Consider the following 16,576-nt stretch of genomic DNA (forward strand, 5'->3'; position numbering starts at 1 on the left):
GTTCCCAGGTCCCCTGCTGCAGGCAGCCCTCCCCTGTCATATCCCCCAGGGTTCTATGCAGAGAGGCTTGTAAAGTAGAATTTCAGATGAGCTGGACTCAGAGGTCAGCTCACAGCCTCAGACACACCCAGGGCTGTCCACCTAGTGTCCTGGAAACAAGGTGGAAATGGCAGCAGCTCCGACCTAGCAGGCTGAGCAAGGCTGAACTGGGTACCGCATGCCCAGCCCCTGCCCTTGGGGGCCGGGCCCCTCAGCTCCTGGTGTGAACCAGAGCCACCCGGGGCCTGGAGTGGGGGGCCTGACTGGCATTAACCTCTTGGCTGGACTGACTCTGATCCAGTAGTTTGACCCATGATACATGCATCTGAGTCAGGGGCGGGGGAGAAGAAACAGCAGACTCCACTCAGTCAGGAGCCCAGCTGACCCTCCTGGGGCCTCTGTCTGAACAAGGTCATGGCGGGAGTGGGCAGGGAGAGCGGGCACCTCCTGGTGGCGGTAATGACCGCCCAGTGCCACGGCCCGCTGGAGGCAGCTCTGCTCACAGTGTCACTTGCAGGCAGTTGTCTCTGTGGGAAGCAGCATCGAAACCCAGCAATTAGAGCGAGGCTGGGCTCCCTGCCTCCCGTCCCCAGGCCTGGCCTGTGTGCCTGCCTGCTCCGGATCCCCCAGGAAACCCCAGGAAGCTAGGAGGGCGGTGCAGAGGGGAAGGGGGGCTCAGTGGGCTCGGAGCCCCTCCCCATGGGGAGCTCTGGCCCTGCATGTTCTGTCCTGGCCCCTGTGCCCACCACCACCCCAAGTCCAAGGGTCATTTTCTTTAAGAATGGACACAAACAGATATCCTACTGAACGTGTTCTTGGCCATTGCCGTGGACAACCTGGCTGACGCCGAGAGCCTCACGTCTGCCCAGAAGGAGGAGGAAGAGGAGAAGGAGAGGAAGAAGCTAGCCAGGTAACTTCGAGGCTCCCAGGCCAAGCGCCCAGCTCCCAGATGCCTTTTCTGTCAGTGCTCAGGAGACACTGGGCCTGCCCGGCTGTCCTTCTAGACAGGGTTAGGTGGGGGCCCCTACAGTGAGCTGGGACTCTCCCCTATTCCTGGACATCACTCTAAGCGAGGAGCACCATGAATTATATCTCTGGGGAGGTGTCCTGTTTCCCCACGGGTCCAGGAGTTGGGGAGCTCTCTTTTGAGAAGAGGATCATGACAGATGATGGGAGTAGAGGATGGGATGGGAGGGCAGCCAGTCCGAGGGGAATCTGGAAAGATGATGCCTCTTCACTGTCCTGTAGCTCATCTCTTCTGATGAGCAGAAAAGACAGGACCCCACACCAGCCTCGTCTGTGTCCAAACGGACTATCTGGGCCACACCTGTGCCAGATACTGAGCAGGTCCTCAGGAACCTTTGGAATAGATGGAGGCTGAGTCGGGGAGAAGCTGGGCATTCAGCTGAGTGCTGGACAGAGCTGACCAGGGGCAGAGACCGGGGAGGACAGAGCCAGGGGGAGGCCCAGTGCCCTGAAGATTGAGCCATATAGAAGGGCCCCCAGAAGACAAGTGGTCCCAGGCCCTGGCGGTCTGGACCCCAAGGCACAACAAGGGCAGCACCCTATTACTCTGGTCATCATCCCTTGATCTTCTGTCCTGCTGACCCGCCAGGACCGCCAGCCCAGAGAAGAAGCAAGAGATGGTAGAGAAGCCGGCTGTGGAAGAGACCAAGGAGGAGAAAATCGAGTTGAAATCCATCACGGCAGATGGAGAGTCCCCACCCGCCACCAAGGTATGGGCTGCTCTGCCTGGGAGCCGGAGCCGGGGCGGGGGGGCGGGGGGGGGGTGGCAGGGAGAGAGAGGGAGGGGGAGGGGGACTGCAGTTCTGGGTGGGCTACTCTGCCCAGAAGCCAGACAGGGCGGGTGGGGAGGGGGACAGAGAGGCCAGAGGAGGGGGATAGAGCCGGGATGGGTAGGCGTGCAGAGGAGGAATGCCAGCCTTCTGCTGGTGTCCTGAGGGTCATATACAAACGAACAGTTCGGCCTAGACTCGGGGGCAATTTCAAGACTACTGGAGGCCTCTAAACCATGGATCTTATCTAACTGGACTCTCCTCTTCTCCCTTGGCTGCCTAGATCAACATGGATGATCTCCAGCCCAATGAGAATGAGGACAAGAGTTCCTACCCCAACCAGGAAACTGCAGGTACCAGCCCGCTGCCTGGCCTGGGGGAGGCAGTGGGGGCGTGGAATGGGGGTGAACACCTGGCTCTAAAGCTGGGTGCTGGTCCCAGTTTCTCCACAAGCGGGGGCCTCACTTGATCCCCCAACTCAGCTGCAGCATCACCGTTTATCCTCTGGGGGAAAACTTTGCTCAATTATTACTGTGATAATGATAACGGAAGACTGAACACATTGTGCTGGAGCAGTGCCTTTGGGCCTTTTGAAAGCTGGATTCCGTATACATGTAAGGTTTATTATAGCCTACGTTGTAAAATCGCTATTAAGTTACATAACTTATTAGGATAACATATGTCGCAGCATCTTGCTTGGTTAATAATAATAGTAAATCCCAAATCTGTCCTGCCCGCTCCCGGGAGGGGTTGCTGAGCACAGCAGGGCTCCGCTGCAGACGCCTGCTCACGGCTCTGCACGACGCTGTCGAGTCTCCCGCAGCAAGAGCGTCCTGTCTGCGGTCTGATCCGCAAACTGGCAGCGGGGTCCCTGGATAGGGTCTTTCGTCAGGAGCCAGTCCCCTGCATCAGGACACCACACCCTGCGTGAGCCTGGCCTGCCCTCCTTCTGCCGAAAATTGTGGGTATCATCACCTGCTTCAAGCTCAAAGTCACAACAGACCATCATGGCGCTACAGGTCTTGCCGACCCGGGTCCCCACGCAGGCTAGTCTGTTTGGGGGCATAGCTCCCTCAGAAACCGGCCTGCGGCCAGCCTCCTTTCTCCTGTCTCCACGGTCTGTCTGCTGGGAAAGAGGACTTGGCTTCCTGGGGCTCAGACAGAAAGGAGGGCGGAAGGGTGTCCCTGAGCCAGCATGGAGCCTTTTGAAGCCTTTACAGCCCTTGGGGCAGAAACCGTTACAGAATTTCAAAGACACACCAGAAATAGCCACTGAATGCAGTAGGCGGGTCTTGTCTTGATCCTGAATGAGCAAATAAACCTTAAAATGGTATTTTTGAGGCAGTCAGGGAAAACTGAATACGGGCATGGCGCTAACTGATGTTAAGAAGGTTTTGTTCATCATGGGACCACCTGCAGGAGATGCCCGTTCCTAGTCCCCACAGAGCAACCACACTGCCGAGCAGGGACCTGTCAGGCCTCCCCCCCAAGTTTAATCTCCAGAGCTTGAGGTTGGTCAGAGCCCCCAGTTCTGTACACACCACATTTCAGGAACATCGCCTCACTCAGGAGGAAAGCTGTGTGCTGAGATGGGGCTTTTATCTGCTAGATTCATGTGTGCGAGTGAACGTACAGATGTTCTTGAAGAGTCACTGAGGACTTAAAATTAGTAAGTGCACATGAGAAAGAAATATGATGACCCCAGGGAACATGTAGCTCAGTCCAGAGGCTGTGAGGGAGGCCTGGGCTGTTGCGGGGACTCCAGGGGGTGAGCAGTGCGGTAGCAGCTTCATGGAGCAGGGTGGTCCTCACTGGGTCTGCAGTTCGGTGAACTGGAGAGGAAAGATGTGACTTCTGGACCATTCTGTTGTCATGGATACAGAGCTGGATGAAACCAGGGAGACACCCACTTGTTGACTTAATCACTGCTTATAAAGCACCTACTGTGCTGCCCGCCCTGGGCAGGCACTGTGTGCTCAGCCATGGGGGCAGATAAGCTGCTGTTGTGAGGGGCCCACATTCAGCGGGAGGCAGACACGAAGCAAGAAAGCAAACCAACTGGAAAGATGATGTCAGGGAGATCATGAAACCATGGCCTGCCTCAAGTTACGAGCAGGTGGGGCAGCCCCAAAGGCCACCCACCCTTTCCCCCGGCCTGCAGCCAGCCAGCTGAGGACACCGGGCCATGCCCCCGTCTCACCTGGTTACCTTTCTGGTGTCTGACCACTAGGATGACCAGTCACCCCAGTCTGCAGGGCACTGAGTGTTTCCCGTGGTGTGGGGATTTCCGCTTAAAAAGCAGGACAGGGGTTGAGCTGGTCACCCGATTCACAGCCTGGTCTCATGTGCTGCCAGGAGGCTTCCTCCAGCAGAGATGAGCCCCAAAGGTGCCCATGGGAGAGAGCTGGCCGTCCTAGTTGGTCCCCTGCGTTTCCAGAGATACCGATGATGTCTGATTCCTGTCCGTAGGAAGGTGTCTGGAAGTGGGCAGCATGGTGGTAAAAATAAGTGGGAGCCATGGAGCTATTTAGGACGGTGCTTTTTTCCTGCAGGAGAAGAGGACGAGGAGGAGCCCGAGATGCCCGTGGGCCCCCGCCCACGCCCCCTCTCTGAGCTGCACCTGAAGGAGAAGGCAGTGCCCATGCCGGAAGCCAGCGCCTTCTTCATCTTCAGCCCCAGCAACAGGTGTGTGGACGGGGTGGGGAGCAGGGCTCCACTCTCTCCATGATGCCAGCCCAGCAGGTATCAGCGTCCTCCAGCCCCAAGCCCAGCATGCCCCACAACTTGTGTAAACAGGCACGGGTTTAGAGGAGAGAGTCCTGGATTATGAATCAGAAGACCTGTGTTTTGTTTTCCTTTCCATTATTTGAAATGCGTAAACTCTATTTCTACTCTGTTGGTGATTAACATTTAACTTAACAACCCCGAAAGTTAAACAAGAGCCTAAACCTTCTGCGAAATAGAAGGAGGTAAGCAACTAGGCTGCATTAACTCCTTCCAGCTCTCCCACCTTAGGTGTTGTGGCCGATGAGTAATTTGATACCGACCTTTATTTCCAACCTGACAAGATAGATATGATTACCTGGGTAGACAGGGTGTGTTTGGATTTACATACCACTTACCATTCTATTTGTTCGATTTTCACGAATCTTGGTCCATCTTTCAGAAATCATTTTCTTTCCTCCTAAAATACATTCTTTGGAAGTCTTAATGGTAACTTCACTGGACCTCTGTTTATCTGTAATTGCTTCCATTTCTTGTTCTTGGGAGACAGCTGTGTTCTGTGCACACTTTCAGGCAGAGAGGTTATGGCCCTCGCCGGGTTAGATGTGTTGCTCCACTGTACAGTTGGAATTCCCACGCTCGTTTCTCTGTAGGAATCTGCCTCTGGTCTCACTCTTTTAACATCATCTGTGGTCTCTGGAGAAGGCGATAGCACCCCACTCCAGTACTCTTGCCTGGAAAATCCCATGGACGGAGGATCCTGGTAGGCTGCAGTCCATGGGGTCGCGAAGAGTCGGACACGACTGAGGGACTTCACTTTCCCTTTTTACTTTCATGCATTGGAGAAGGAAATGGCACCCGCTCCAGTGTTCTCACCTGGAGAATCCCAGGGATCGGGGAGCCTGGTGGGCTGCCGTCTATGGGGTCGCACAGAGTTGGACACGACTGAAGCGACTTAGCAGCATGGTCTCTGGAGTTGTGATATGTTCACTACCACTTGTTTCTCTCCATTTATCCTGCTTGGAATATATTATGTCTCCTAAGTCTATGGATTTATATGTATATATATATTTTTTGTCAGTTCTTGAATAATGTTAAGGATTAGGATAAGAACAGCTACTTCTGGGAGAGTTGCAGGATACTCTGTTTACACACTGCCTGGTCTCCCTTCTCTTGTGCTGGTCCAAGGGGACACGATAGGCCTGCATATTCTGTCCTTCCCTCTCACGCATGCACTTCTTCATAACTTTCATCTCCTAGTCTCTCAGTTCAAATTCTGGGTCATTCTTTGGATATATCTTCCAAATTCTTAATTCTCTCTTCAATTCTATCTATGTTACTGTGTAAACCAGTTTTTATATCAAGTTATATTTTTTTTTCATGTCAGACAGTTCCATGTATTGCTTTGTTTTCCAGATCCAGCTACATCTGAGTTTCTTGTTAATTCGTCATCTTTGTGGTCAAGTCTTTTATCCCATTCAGTTCAGTTCAGTCGCACAGTCATGTCCGACTCTTTATCCCATTAAATATTTCAAATATAGTTGTTCTATCATCGGTACCTAATATTTCCAGTATACAGAGTCTCTGGGGAGAGATCTAACTCATTTATTTGAGTTTCCTGATTTGCCAACTTAGTGGCTTATTTTCTTGAGTGTTCCATGATCTTTGTGACCTCAGTACTCCGTCTTAACTGGGGAGATTCCCGTGGACCTGAAGAAGGACTGAGAAGCTTTCTTCCAGATGCTCTTTGTGTGCGTGGCTCAGCCTAGGGGTCCCTGGCCCTCTGCCCCATCTCCTGTTGGCTTAAAGATTCCTCACAGCAGTGCTGCCACTGGCCTCTGTCCTCAGGCACCTCTGCCCAACCTGGGCATGTCCAGCAGACCCCAGCTCAGCAGATGGGCTTGAGGGAGGAGGGGATCACTGCAGACTTTCCTAGCTCTCATGAAACCAGAATGGTCTTGGAGAGCTCGTCCTTTCCAGGATTTGGTGCTTCCGCATCAGTAAGGTCTCTCAGAGGATTTAGTCAACCACATGCCAGAAGCAGAGGTCTGAAGGCCTGGTTCAAACCCTGAGCCACCCTGCGCCCCTCCCCGCACACACACACACTCCAAAGTGGGCAAGACTACCCTTCCCAGATTCCATGTTTTCATCTGTAAGATGAGATAATACCCCGTCAAGAGGAGACAGCACATAAGACACCCTTGGCATCCAAGGATCCACTGTGAGTGCCCCCGGGTCGGGGCTGTTGGCCTCTGTCCCTGCGCTGAGGCTCAGGACTGAATTACTGCTGTGGCATCATCCACGCTCTGGGCAGCTCTGCTGCTCCCCATACAGACACATGTGAGGTAGATCTTGTGAAGTCAGTATTTTTAATGATGGGGAACCGAGTCCCCAGATGAAAGCTCGTGAATGGATGTCATAGCAGTACATGAAGATGCAGAGGTTCCTGAAGTGTCGGACGTAACCCCAAGGCCCTGTGGTGGAGGGCATGGTGGGACGGGCTGCAGGGCTGTGTCTCCCCTGCGGCCAGATGGCTCAGGCTGAAGGGCCCACACCCCGCCCGCACACGCGTCTACGCACCAAGAAGGAGCAGAGACCCCACCCCGTGTGACAGCCCCCCTCCCCCTGCCCCCGCAGGTTCCGCCTCCAGTGCCATCGCATCGTCAATGACTCCATCTTCACCAACCTGATCCTCTTCTTCATCCTGCTCAGCAGCATCTCCCTGGCCGCCGAGGACCCCGTGCAGCACACCTCCTTCAGGAACCACGTACGCACCTCGTCCCCCGCACCCCAACCCTGCAATGTGACCCCCTGGCTGCCTGACCCTGTCCTTCAATGCGGAGCCTGCCCCAAATCTCATGGTCAGAGGCACAGCAGACATCTCCCTAAGAGATGACAGCTTTGGTGCAAATCCATCTTAAGACCCTTAGCAGGAAGAGACCATGAGCCCCGAGCCTCAGGCCAGCCTGACCCTGATGTCAGACCACACTGCCTACAGATGCTCCCCAGGGGCTTCGCCTCCCAGGAACTGGCCCATCCTGTCCCTGGGGGTCAGTGGCAGATGGCACTCTGATGAGACCGCCCTCATAAGGAGGACCTCACTGACCCTCTGCAGAGTCGAAATTGAATTTGGAGCTCGCCTCAGGCTCTGGTGAATTACAATCAAAGGCCAGAGTAGGACCTGCCATATCCCAAAGCCTTGAAACAATGTCAGATCCTAACCAGGCGGGCGTGAAGCGAGAAGTCCACCACCCGAAAGCCAGACCCCTGCGAGCCAGCCGATGGTCCTGCAGCCCACGTGGCCCACAGGTTTCTTACTGGGAATGTCCTCGCTCTGACCCATCATCTGAGACAGAGCAAAGCCTGAACCCTGAGCCTGTCCCCAGCCTGGGGTGTGCCCACCACACCCTGAGGGGCACAGCCAGGGTAGGGTCCTGGGAACGTGAGAGACTGGCTCATCCCCTGATGTGAGTTAAGCAATTTGCATCTTTATGCAAAGAAAGCAAACCCCACTCTGTCCTTGAGACGCATATCCCATGGTCTGATTTTGGTTTGTAAGTAAATTGAATTAATGAGAAAAGCACCCAACCGGACCCAGGACCCGCTGAGTCAGCTCTGGGAGCCCGCTCACAGATCTGGGGCCTTCAGGACCCTGGGCTGTGTCAATGCCTCTGGTCTCCCGTGGAAAGACTGCATGATTTGCGGTGCAGCTCCCTGCTGGCGACCTTGCTCCCATCCTGTTGCTCCATTCCCCCATCCCCACCCTGTTTCTCTTTGTTTTGCAGATTCTGTTTTATTTTGACATTGTTTTCACTACCATTTTCACCATTGAGATTGCCCTGAAGGTAACCCTGCCCTCTGCTCCTCTCCTGTCCTTCCCCACTGGCTCCGCTGCTCTGTCGCTAACGCACACTCTGCTGCTGTCTGTCACTCGGAGCCACTAATCCGCTGTGCTTGTCTTTCAGATCCTAGGCAATGCAGACTATGTCTTCACTAGTATCTTTACCTTAGAAATTATCCTCAAGGTAATGCACGCAGCAAGGCCTCTGCCTCCTCTCTGCACCGCCTCTTCTCTCTGGTCTCCTTCACTCTGGTTTTACTCTGAAGCCTGAAGCTGGGGGAACTGGGGCCCCTGACTTTGTTGTGCCCGTGCAGTTTGGGCACTGATGCTGGCTGATACCAGGCACTCCCCCACACCGCCTGCCCCCCACCACCTCTGCGAGCCACGCCTGACCCCAGCAGGAACCTTCTCCCTATCTGGCCCAGAGGGAACGCCACACAAAGGACAAGAGCCAGAAAATGGCAAAGCACAGGGCATCAAGAGGCCCTCTGCCTGTGCCCTCGGGATGCCCTTTGTCAACACAGGCCAATGCCAGTGTCCCAACCGAGGGCTCTGGACAGACCCCTGCACACACCTCTGACCCCCACCAAAGCTTGCCCCCTCGCCCCTGCCCAGGCCTGGAGGAGGCGGCTGTGTCCTCCAGGGCTCAGTGTGGGGCCCAGAGTCCACACGCACTCCCATCCTGTGACCCCAACACAGTAGAGCCCGCCTCTGAGCAGCCTCAGGATGACAGAGGTTTGCCCCAACTTTATTATTGTTTCTATTAATATACAATCAATGAGGCTCCCCAGGTGGCACTAATGGTAAAGAACCCACCTGCCATAATGCAAGAGATGTAAGAGACATGGGTTCGATCCCGGGATTGGGAAGATACCTGGAGAAGGGAATGGCTACCCACTCCAGGATTCTTGCTGGAGAATCCCACGGACAGAGGAGCCTGGCTACTGTCCTTGGGGCTGCAAAGAGTCAGACATGACTGAAGCGACTTAGCACAGCACAATATATTACTTACATCCACTCTGTTAGGAACTCCAAGCTCCCCGGGCCACCCGAGCCTCGGGGGCAAGTTCCAAGTCAGGGGAGTGTGTCCGCCCACTCTTCTTCTCAGAGCCTGGGACTCACCCTGACCCCAGTCAGTAAGCGGCTCAGCTCAGTGCCTCCAACCTATTGGGGGCCACCCCGGGCGACCTCCCCCTGGCTCCCAGCTCCTCCCACCCTGCACAGGAAGCCCCAGACCCTCCTTCCTGGGCTCCTCCAGGTGGGGACAGCCTGTCACGTCCAGCTTCAGCCTGAGTGGACACTTTCTCATGCCTTCTGTGTCCAGACCCTCTGGTTCCAGCTAACCAGGTGTTAACAAGAGGAAACCAGAAGTGTTCCTTGTGTTTTTCTCTCTGACTTCCGGGAGTGGGGAGGGGGACCAGGCTGCCCGGCTACATGGAGACCCTTCCCTGGACTCCAGACCCAGGGAGATGAACAAAAACCAGGCTCTTCCAAGTCTCAGACCCTCCCCAGAGCGCCTCTTCCTCCAAGGTTGCCGGCTCCTGGGAGGTCCTCTGTCCTGCCCACCTGCTCCTTCTTCTGCCCACTTTCACGCTGACTGTGCTCTAGGTGGAGCCTGGCCCTAGAACCCTGCCTGCACCTCCTCCCCTGGGTCCCTCTGCCCCACCTGTAGGCTCAGCATCCTGCCTGGGAGAGGTGACTGTCAGGCATGAGGGATGTCCAGGGTCAGAGACAGTTGAAAGGCCTGGGCATGTTCAGCCTTCCAAGGAAAGGCTTTTGGGGCCAAGACAGTTGGACTGAATGATGCCGAGATCTGTCGCTGAGAGGAGGGAGATAGAACCAGGACCCACGAGCAGAAATTACGAAAGATGTGTTTAATGAGCCGTATTGCTGCCTGGAGAGGCGCTGGCTGGACGGAGGGGCATCCTGCTCTCCCAGCTCAGAGTTCAATCCTTTTCTCTCCCCAGCAAGGCTTTTCCTGGGCAAAGGTTAGGACTTCAGGAGCAGGAGTGTGTGGCGGTCAGCAGATGGGGGAGAGGGGGCCCTGCACTGGACCCACAGCGAACTCTCAAGTAAATGCCCCATTTTTCCAGTGTCCACTTGCCCTTTCTCCTGTGGCCACTCTTCCTCTGGTCCTGCCTGGGCAGCCGCCCTGCACACACACACACGCACACACACACACCAGCCTTCTGGGCTCAGAATCTCTCAGTTAACATGAACCATGGAGCCACCTGGGTCTGCTCTCGGGGGCCAAGACCTACACTGACAAGGAAGCCCCCCACCCCAAGATTATAGGCCTTTGGGGCACATCTCCAGCTGAATTCCCCTGCAACCTTTTATATAATCTACCCACTTCTGGAAACTATTGCAGGACACAGGTGTCTGAGTCCCCTGTGACCCCCTCCTGCAGGAGATCAGTGGGAAGAATTAGGTTGCAAGAGCTATTTTTGCCCATTTCCCCTGTGTTTGCTCTTGAATCACTCTGTGAACAAGCTGCCCTGGGCATGCTCTGATTCCAAAGAAATAAATTGGGCTTCCAGGCGACCGGGGAGCTGCTCCCAGGCTCTAAGCCGTCAGCTCCAGATTTTCCCCGCTGGCTGTCGCTCATGGTCATGGCCTTTCAGCTCTTCACCTGGAAATCCACTGGCCCTTAGTTCATGTCAACGAGACTGGACAGGAGTTCCTAGAGCATGGACAGGGCTCTGAGCGGGGTAGGGGACAGCAAACCCACAACAGCCCCAAAGTGGTCCCTTCCTAGTCTTCAAGGGGCTTTTGCATGGTTCTGTAGCTGCCTAACAACCACATGAGGAGGCTGCTGCTCTACAGAGGGGGACTCTGAGCAGCCCCCCATCACAGGACGAACCCAGACGTACCCTACAACGAATCCAGTCGTAGCTCTCTGCTGCGTCCAGTCCTCTGTAGTGAAGCTCCCCTGCAGGGCTTGCCATCTGCAGGATTGTGTCCAAAGGGCTTTACCTATAACTCCCAAGAGCACTTACAACCCTCCGGGGAAGAGGTTGTCATCACCTCATTTCTCTAATGAGACACAGGGAAGTTGAGTAGCATGCTCCAGGCACTCAGAGCGTGGTGGGTGGGATTTGAACTCAGGCAACCAGGCTCCAGAGCTGGGCTCACACGGTGGTGCCCACAGCCCCCTCTGGACACACAGCTCCAGAACCAGATGGTGGAGTGGAGCTTGAATCCTGGGCGCAGACCAGCAGCACTGTGAGGCCCAGGAAGGGATAGATGCTGGTCTCCAGCATTCCTGGTAGAATTTCTGGTAGAATTTCTCACTGGGCGCTAGAGCTTGCACGAGCCTGAGGGGTTACCTGGGGCTAAACGAGGGAAGTTCCGGGAAGCCAAGGGGCTGGTCCTCGACTGGGCGAGCCCCCACCTCCCCCAGATGCCCAAGTCCTGGGGGCCCTGAGGTGGAGAGAGTTAGGGGAGGGCATTGGAACCCGAGAACACAGCTCAACCCAGGGACCAGCAGCAAGGGGCCTCACGGGGCTGCAGTCACAGAAACGTGACGAGGGGCAGTGGGGAATGGGGGCGGGCCCTTGAAAGGGCTGCAGATACTGGACTGAAGGTCGCAGGCACGTCCTGGGCAGGAGCCTCTGGGCTTTGCATCGCTGGCAGCAGACACTTGCCAGGCACAGCGTCTCCTCCTGTCCTGCCTGCCCCAACCCTCCGTCACCTCTTGGTTCTTCATCTAGGCCCTGCTGGGAGTGCTGTGGTGGGAGGGAGGGGTGAAGGGTCTTTGGAGCCCGGAGCTGCTCACACCCCGATCCCTGTGCCCCCAGATGACGGCCTACGGGGCCTTCCTGCACAAGGGCTCCTTCTGCCGCAACTACTTCAACATCCTGGACCTGCTGGTGGTCAGTGTGTCCCTCATCTCCTTCGGCATCCAGTGAGTGGGGCCCGAGGGCCTGCGAGAGGCATGGGGCAAGGGAGAGGTCAGAGAGGACCGCGAGGGAGCAGCCTGTCTGCGTCCACAGCAGCGTGAGGGCACTGGGACCAGGGTGGGGCCTCCCTTGCAGCTGTGGGCCCAAGGAGGGTAGAGGCCTTCTGAAGGTAACTAGCAGGCGAGGGTAGGGGACACTTCAGAGCAACCCCCATGCCCCAGGGCAGGGCGCTGTGTGCCCCTGGAGGACGGCTGTGGCCTGTCCTCCCCTGGAGAGGAGGCCTGGCCCCGGTGCACCAGGTGTGCAGAGTCTGTGGTGTCAGAGCTGTTCCTCCAGGCCTGAATGTCCTCTGTACAAGGGGGTATGGTGGGCAGCGACTGGGGACCCGGCTTGGAGGTGGGGACCGGGTTTGAAGGTGAGCACCAGGTGCCTCCCCCGCCTGAAGCCCCGCCATTCGTACAATATATCTTCAAGACCATGATACGAAAAGCCACCACGGGTTCAGATTACAACAGGCGCCACGCGGGATACCAGGTGGTTCATGTGCATTTTCTCTTTTGATCCTTGCAACAAGCTCATGAGGTGGTCACTGCCCCGTTTTACAGATAAAGAAACTGGGGCTCAGAACAGTTAGGAAGTGTATCCTCTGGCTGGGGTCTGGTGGAGCTCTGCCTCTCTACATCCCCTTGGCTGGGTAAACGCCCTCGAGCATCCTAACACATGGTAAATGCTTTTCCCATGATTTGCTCACCAAGTCCCCGGTTCCCAGGATAGCTCCAGGTCCCTGCAGGTGGGAGACTTTCTCCAGGACTCCCATGCGCTCCCCCTCTCTCCTGCGGGCCCAGGAGCAGGAGTGGTTCACCCCACCATCCACTCCCCCAGGTCCAGTGCCATCAACGTGGTGAAGATCCTGCGAGTCCTGAGGGTGCTCCGGCCACTGCGGGCCATCAACAGGGCCAAGGGGCTGAAGGTGAGCCGACCGGGCCTGGGCGGGGGCCCCCAGCCCAGCAAGCTCCAGCCAGGGGTCCATGTGAGGTGGAAGGCGGGGACAATGGCAGGGCCTCTGGGTTGGAACCAGGACCCTCCTGCTGGCACCTCAGCCCACTTCATGTCCTGGTTCCAAGATGCATGGAGCCCCAGTAGAGGCCACCATTCACAATCCCAACTTTTCAGCAAAGCTTTTGCAGAAGGAGACCACATACAACCTCGGGCCCCATACAGTGATGAGGCCCCTGAATCACTGCCCCAGAGTATGGGGTGTTAGCGGGGCTTTGGTCCATGGGTCACCCAGTGGGATATGCGCCCCCCACGCTCCATCACCCTGTGAGCTGGGAGCACACTTTGCCCCTTTGAGTCTGATCCCCACCACCCCCCGCTCATAGTGGAGGGCTGCCCCTGCCCCCTCAGAGAGGGCCATGACACCGGGGAACTCAGCCAAGGCCAGGCCTGACCCCCCTGCCTCCCCCCAACAGCACGTCGTGCAGTGCGTTTTCGTGGCCATCCGCACCATCGGGAACATTGTGATTGTCACCACGCTGCTCCAGTTCATGTTCGCCTGCATTGGGGTCCAGCTCTTCAAGGTGGGGTCTCAGCCAGATCTGCAGCCCCTGTCCTTCCCACCTGTCAGCTCCCAAGGACATGGACGGGAGCAGCCACAGGGGACACGGTGGGGACAGTGCTGAGTCTCCCTGGGGAGGGACGCAGCTGCCCCACAGCCCCTCCTGTCTTTCAGACCCAAGGAGGACTAACTAGTTCCCAGACCAGAGCAGAGCTAGTTCCCAGACCTGAGAAGGACTAACTATTTCCCAGGATGGAGGGGGACTAACTAGCTTCCAGACCCAAAGGCTAGTTTCCCACACCCAAGGAGAACTAACTAGTTCATAGATCCAAGGGGGACTAACTAGTTGCCAGATCCAAGGGGGACTAACTAGTTCCCAGATCCAAGGAGGACTAACTAGCTCCCAGACCCAAAGAAGACTAAGTAGTTCCCAAATCCGAGGAGGACTAACAAGTTTCCAGACCAGAGAAGAACTAGTTCGCAAACCTGAGGAATACTAACTAGTTCCCAGACCCAAGGGGGACTAACTAGTTTCCAGACATGAAGAGGACTACTTCCCAAACTAGAGAAGAACTAGTTCTCAGACCAGAGAAGGACTAGTTCCCAGCCTGGAGGAAGACTAGTTGCCAGACTGGAGAAGGGCTAGTTCCCAGACCAGAGAAGGACTAACTAGTTCCCAGAGCAGGACTAACTAGTTCCCAAACCAAAGTAGGACTAGTTCCCAGCCCAGAGGAGGACTAGTTCCCAGCTCAGAGGAGGACTAACTAGTTCCCAGCCCAGAGGAAGACTAGTTCCCAGCCTGGAGGAGGCCTAGTTCCCAGACAAGAGCAGGGCTAGATCCCAGCCCAGAGGAGGACTAGTTCCCAGCCTGGAGGAGGACTAACTAGTTCCAGACCAGAGCAGGGCTAGTTCCCAGCCCAGAGAATGACCAACTAGTTCCAAGACCAGAGCAGGACTAAGTAGTTCCCAGCCCAGAGCAGGACTAACTAGTTCCCAGACCACAGCAGGACCAACTAGTTCCCAGCCCAGAGGATGATCAACTAGTTCCCAGCCCAGAGCAGGACTAACTAGTTCCCAGCCCAGAGCAGGACTAACTAGTTCCCAGCCTGGAGGAGGCCAGCGTGTAGGGGGTGCTGCTCCATCAGCACCCAGCCCTCCAAGCGTGGCTGCCCTCAGCCCTGCCCTCCCTTCTAGAGAAAGGCAGGGGGGACTGTCATCCCTGACCCCTCTGTGTGGTCACCCACCTAGACCTGTGGGGCTCCCTGTGACCAGCAGCATGAGTCCCCCACCCAGGTGGCTGCAGAGCCCTGGTTTGCCAGGTTCTCGCCCTGTGCCTGGCAGGCCCTCCCCATTTCTGCCCCAGTCCTTCTCTCTCTGTTCTTTTCCACCTGAAGCTCTGCCCCCACCATGCACAGGGGCCCCGCTTTCCCCAAGTTTTCAACCTAAGTCCAGCCATCCTCCTCCCTCACCAGACCTGCCTCCCAAGCTCTGCTTCACCCCTGGGTTCCCTGTGATGGGGTCCCTGCGGCACGGCGCGTTTTCTGTCTGGGCTCTGCTCTCCTCACTCTTCTGTCCCAAGACTCCAGCACAGAGCCGACTGCAGATATAATCACTAGACAGTTTTTGACCAACTCCTCGATTCAGGAACCTCTCCATCACTGTGCTCTTCCGCCTTCCAGGGAAAGCTCTACACCTGTTCGGACAGTTCCAAACAGACAGAGGCTGAATGCAAGTGAGTGCGGCAGGGACAGTCAGGCCACCTGACTCTGGGTGGGTGAGGCTTGTCCTCAGAGGAGGGGTGCCCCGTTCTTCCTCCAACAGCAGTGGCAGCTGGATTTTGCCCATGGGTTGTCTGGTCCAGTTGACATAGCACATGAGATCATCTACTCCCGAGGTCTGCTCAGGGGCCAGAACTGTGGGTTTAAGCTCAGCCATCCCATCCCACCCCCAAGCCAGGAGTCACAGGTGGTGGGAGATGGGAGACCCCAGAATGAACTGTCTCCCTTCCGCAGGGGGAACTACATCACATACAAGGATGGGGAGGTGGACCACCCCATCATCCAGCCCCGCAGCTGGGAGAACAGCAAGTTTGATTTTGACAATGTCCTGGCCGCCATGATGGCCCTGTTCACCGTCTCCACCTTCGAGGGATGGCCAGAGTAAGTATGCAGACCCTGGCCAGTCTCACTGGTGTCCACACTCCTTTCAGAAACCACGTTTATCTCCATCCTCCCTAGGTGGTGAGGGTGTTTCTAGAACAAGCTGAAGGCCATGCGTGCTAAGTCACTTCAGTCGTGTCCAACTCTTTGAGACCCTGTGGACCATAACCCACCAAGCTCCTCTGTCCATGGGATTCTCCTGGCAAGAATACTGGTGTGGGTTGCCATTCTCTTCTCCAGGGCACCGCCCCAACCAAGGGATCGAACCCAAGTCTCTTACATCTCCTGCACTGGCAGGCAGGTTCTTTACCACTAGCATCACCTGGGAAGCCCAGACACAGGCTACCTGAGTGTAAACTAAACCACTGCTGATGGTCTGAGCGAGCCTGGGCATTTATATTGAGTGCTTTTATCTAAATGGATATCTGTCCTCAGATGGATCTTACGTTCACTGCAACATCCTCCAAGTCTCTGCTGAGAAACAACAAAGCTGTATTACTATTCACCAATATCTCCAGTTTTTTAAATCAATGCCCATGACTTGCATTACATTTAGA

General features: G+C 55.9%; 1 protein-coding gene across 7 annotated transcripts in view; it reads left to right on the top strand.

The window, feature by feature from the left end:
• Positions 1-16,576, top strand: part of CACNA1C (calcium voltage-gated channel subunit alpha1 C) — a 462,078-nt gene that overhangs the window by 395,501 nt on the left and 50,001 nt on the right. For 4 of the 7 annotated variants that reach the window (XM_042248242.1, XM_042248240.1, XM_042248245.1 and 1 more), the window contains exons 16-26: positions 835-949; positions 1,655-1,775; positions 2,119-2,188; positions 4,388-4,520; positions 7,197-7,326; positions 8,345-8,404; positions 12,201-12,307; positions 13,185-13,272; positions 13,775-13,882; positions 15,540-15,592; positions 15,873-16,019. In XM_042248242.1, the coding sequence (XP_042104176.1) occupies positions 835-949; positions 1,655-1,775; positions 2,119-2,188; positions 4,388-4,520; positions 7,197-7,326; positions 8,345-8,404; positions 12,201-12,307; positions 13,185-13,272; positions 13,775-13,882; positions 15,540-15,592; positions 15,873-16,019 (1,132 nt within the window). Of the gene's footprint in view, positions 1-834; positions 950-1,654; positions 1,776-2,118; positions 2,189-4,387; positions 4,521-7,196; positions 7,327-8,344; positions 8,405-8,524; positions 8,585-12,200; positions 12,308-13,184; positions 13,273-13,774; positions 13,883-15,539; positions 15,593-15,872; positions 16,020-16,576 lie in introns of all 7 variants that reach the window. The other 3 variants (XM_042248243.1, XM_042248241.1, XM_042248246.1) reach the window with 2 other exon arrangements.

Source organism: Ovis aries, chromosome 3 (genome assembly GCF_016772045.2).
Source record: "Ovis aries strain OAR_USU_Benz2616 breed Rambouillet chromosome 3, ARS-UI_Ramb_v3.0, whole genome shotgun sequence".
In the NCBI taxonomy this organism is placed as follows: Eukaryota; Metazoa; Chordata; class Mammalia; order Artiodactyla; family Bovidae; genus Ovis; species Ovis aries.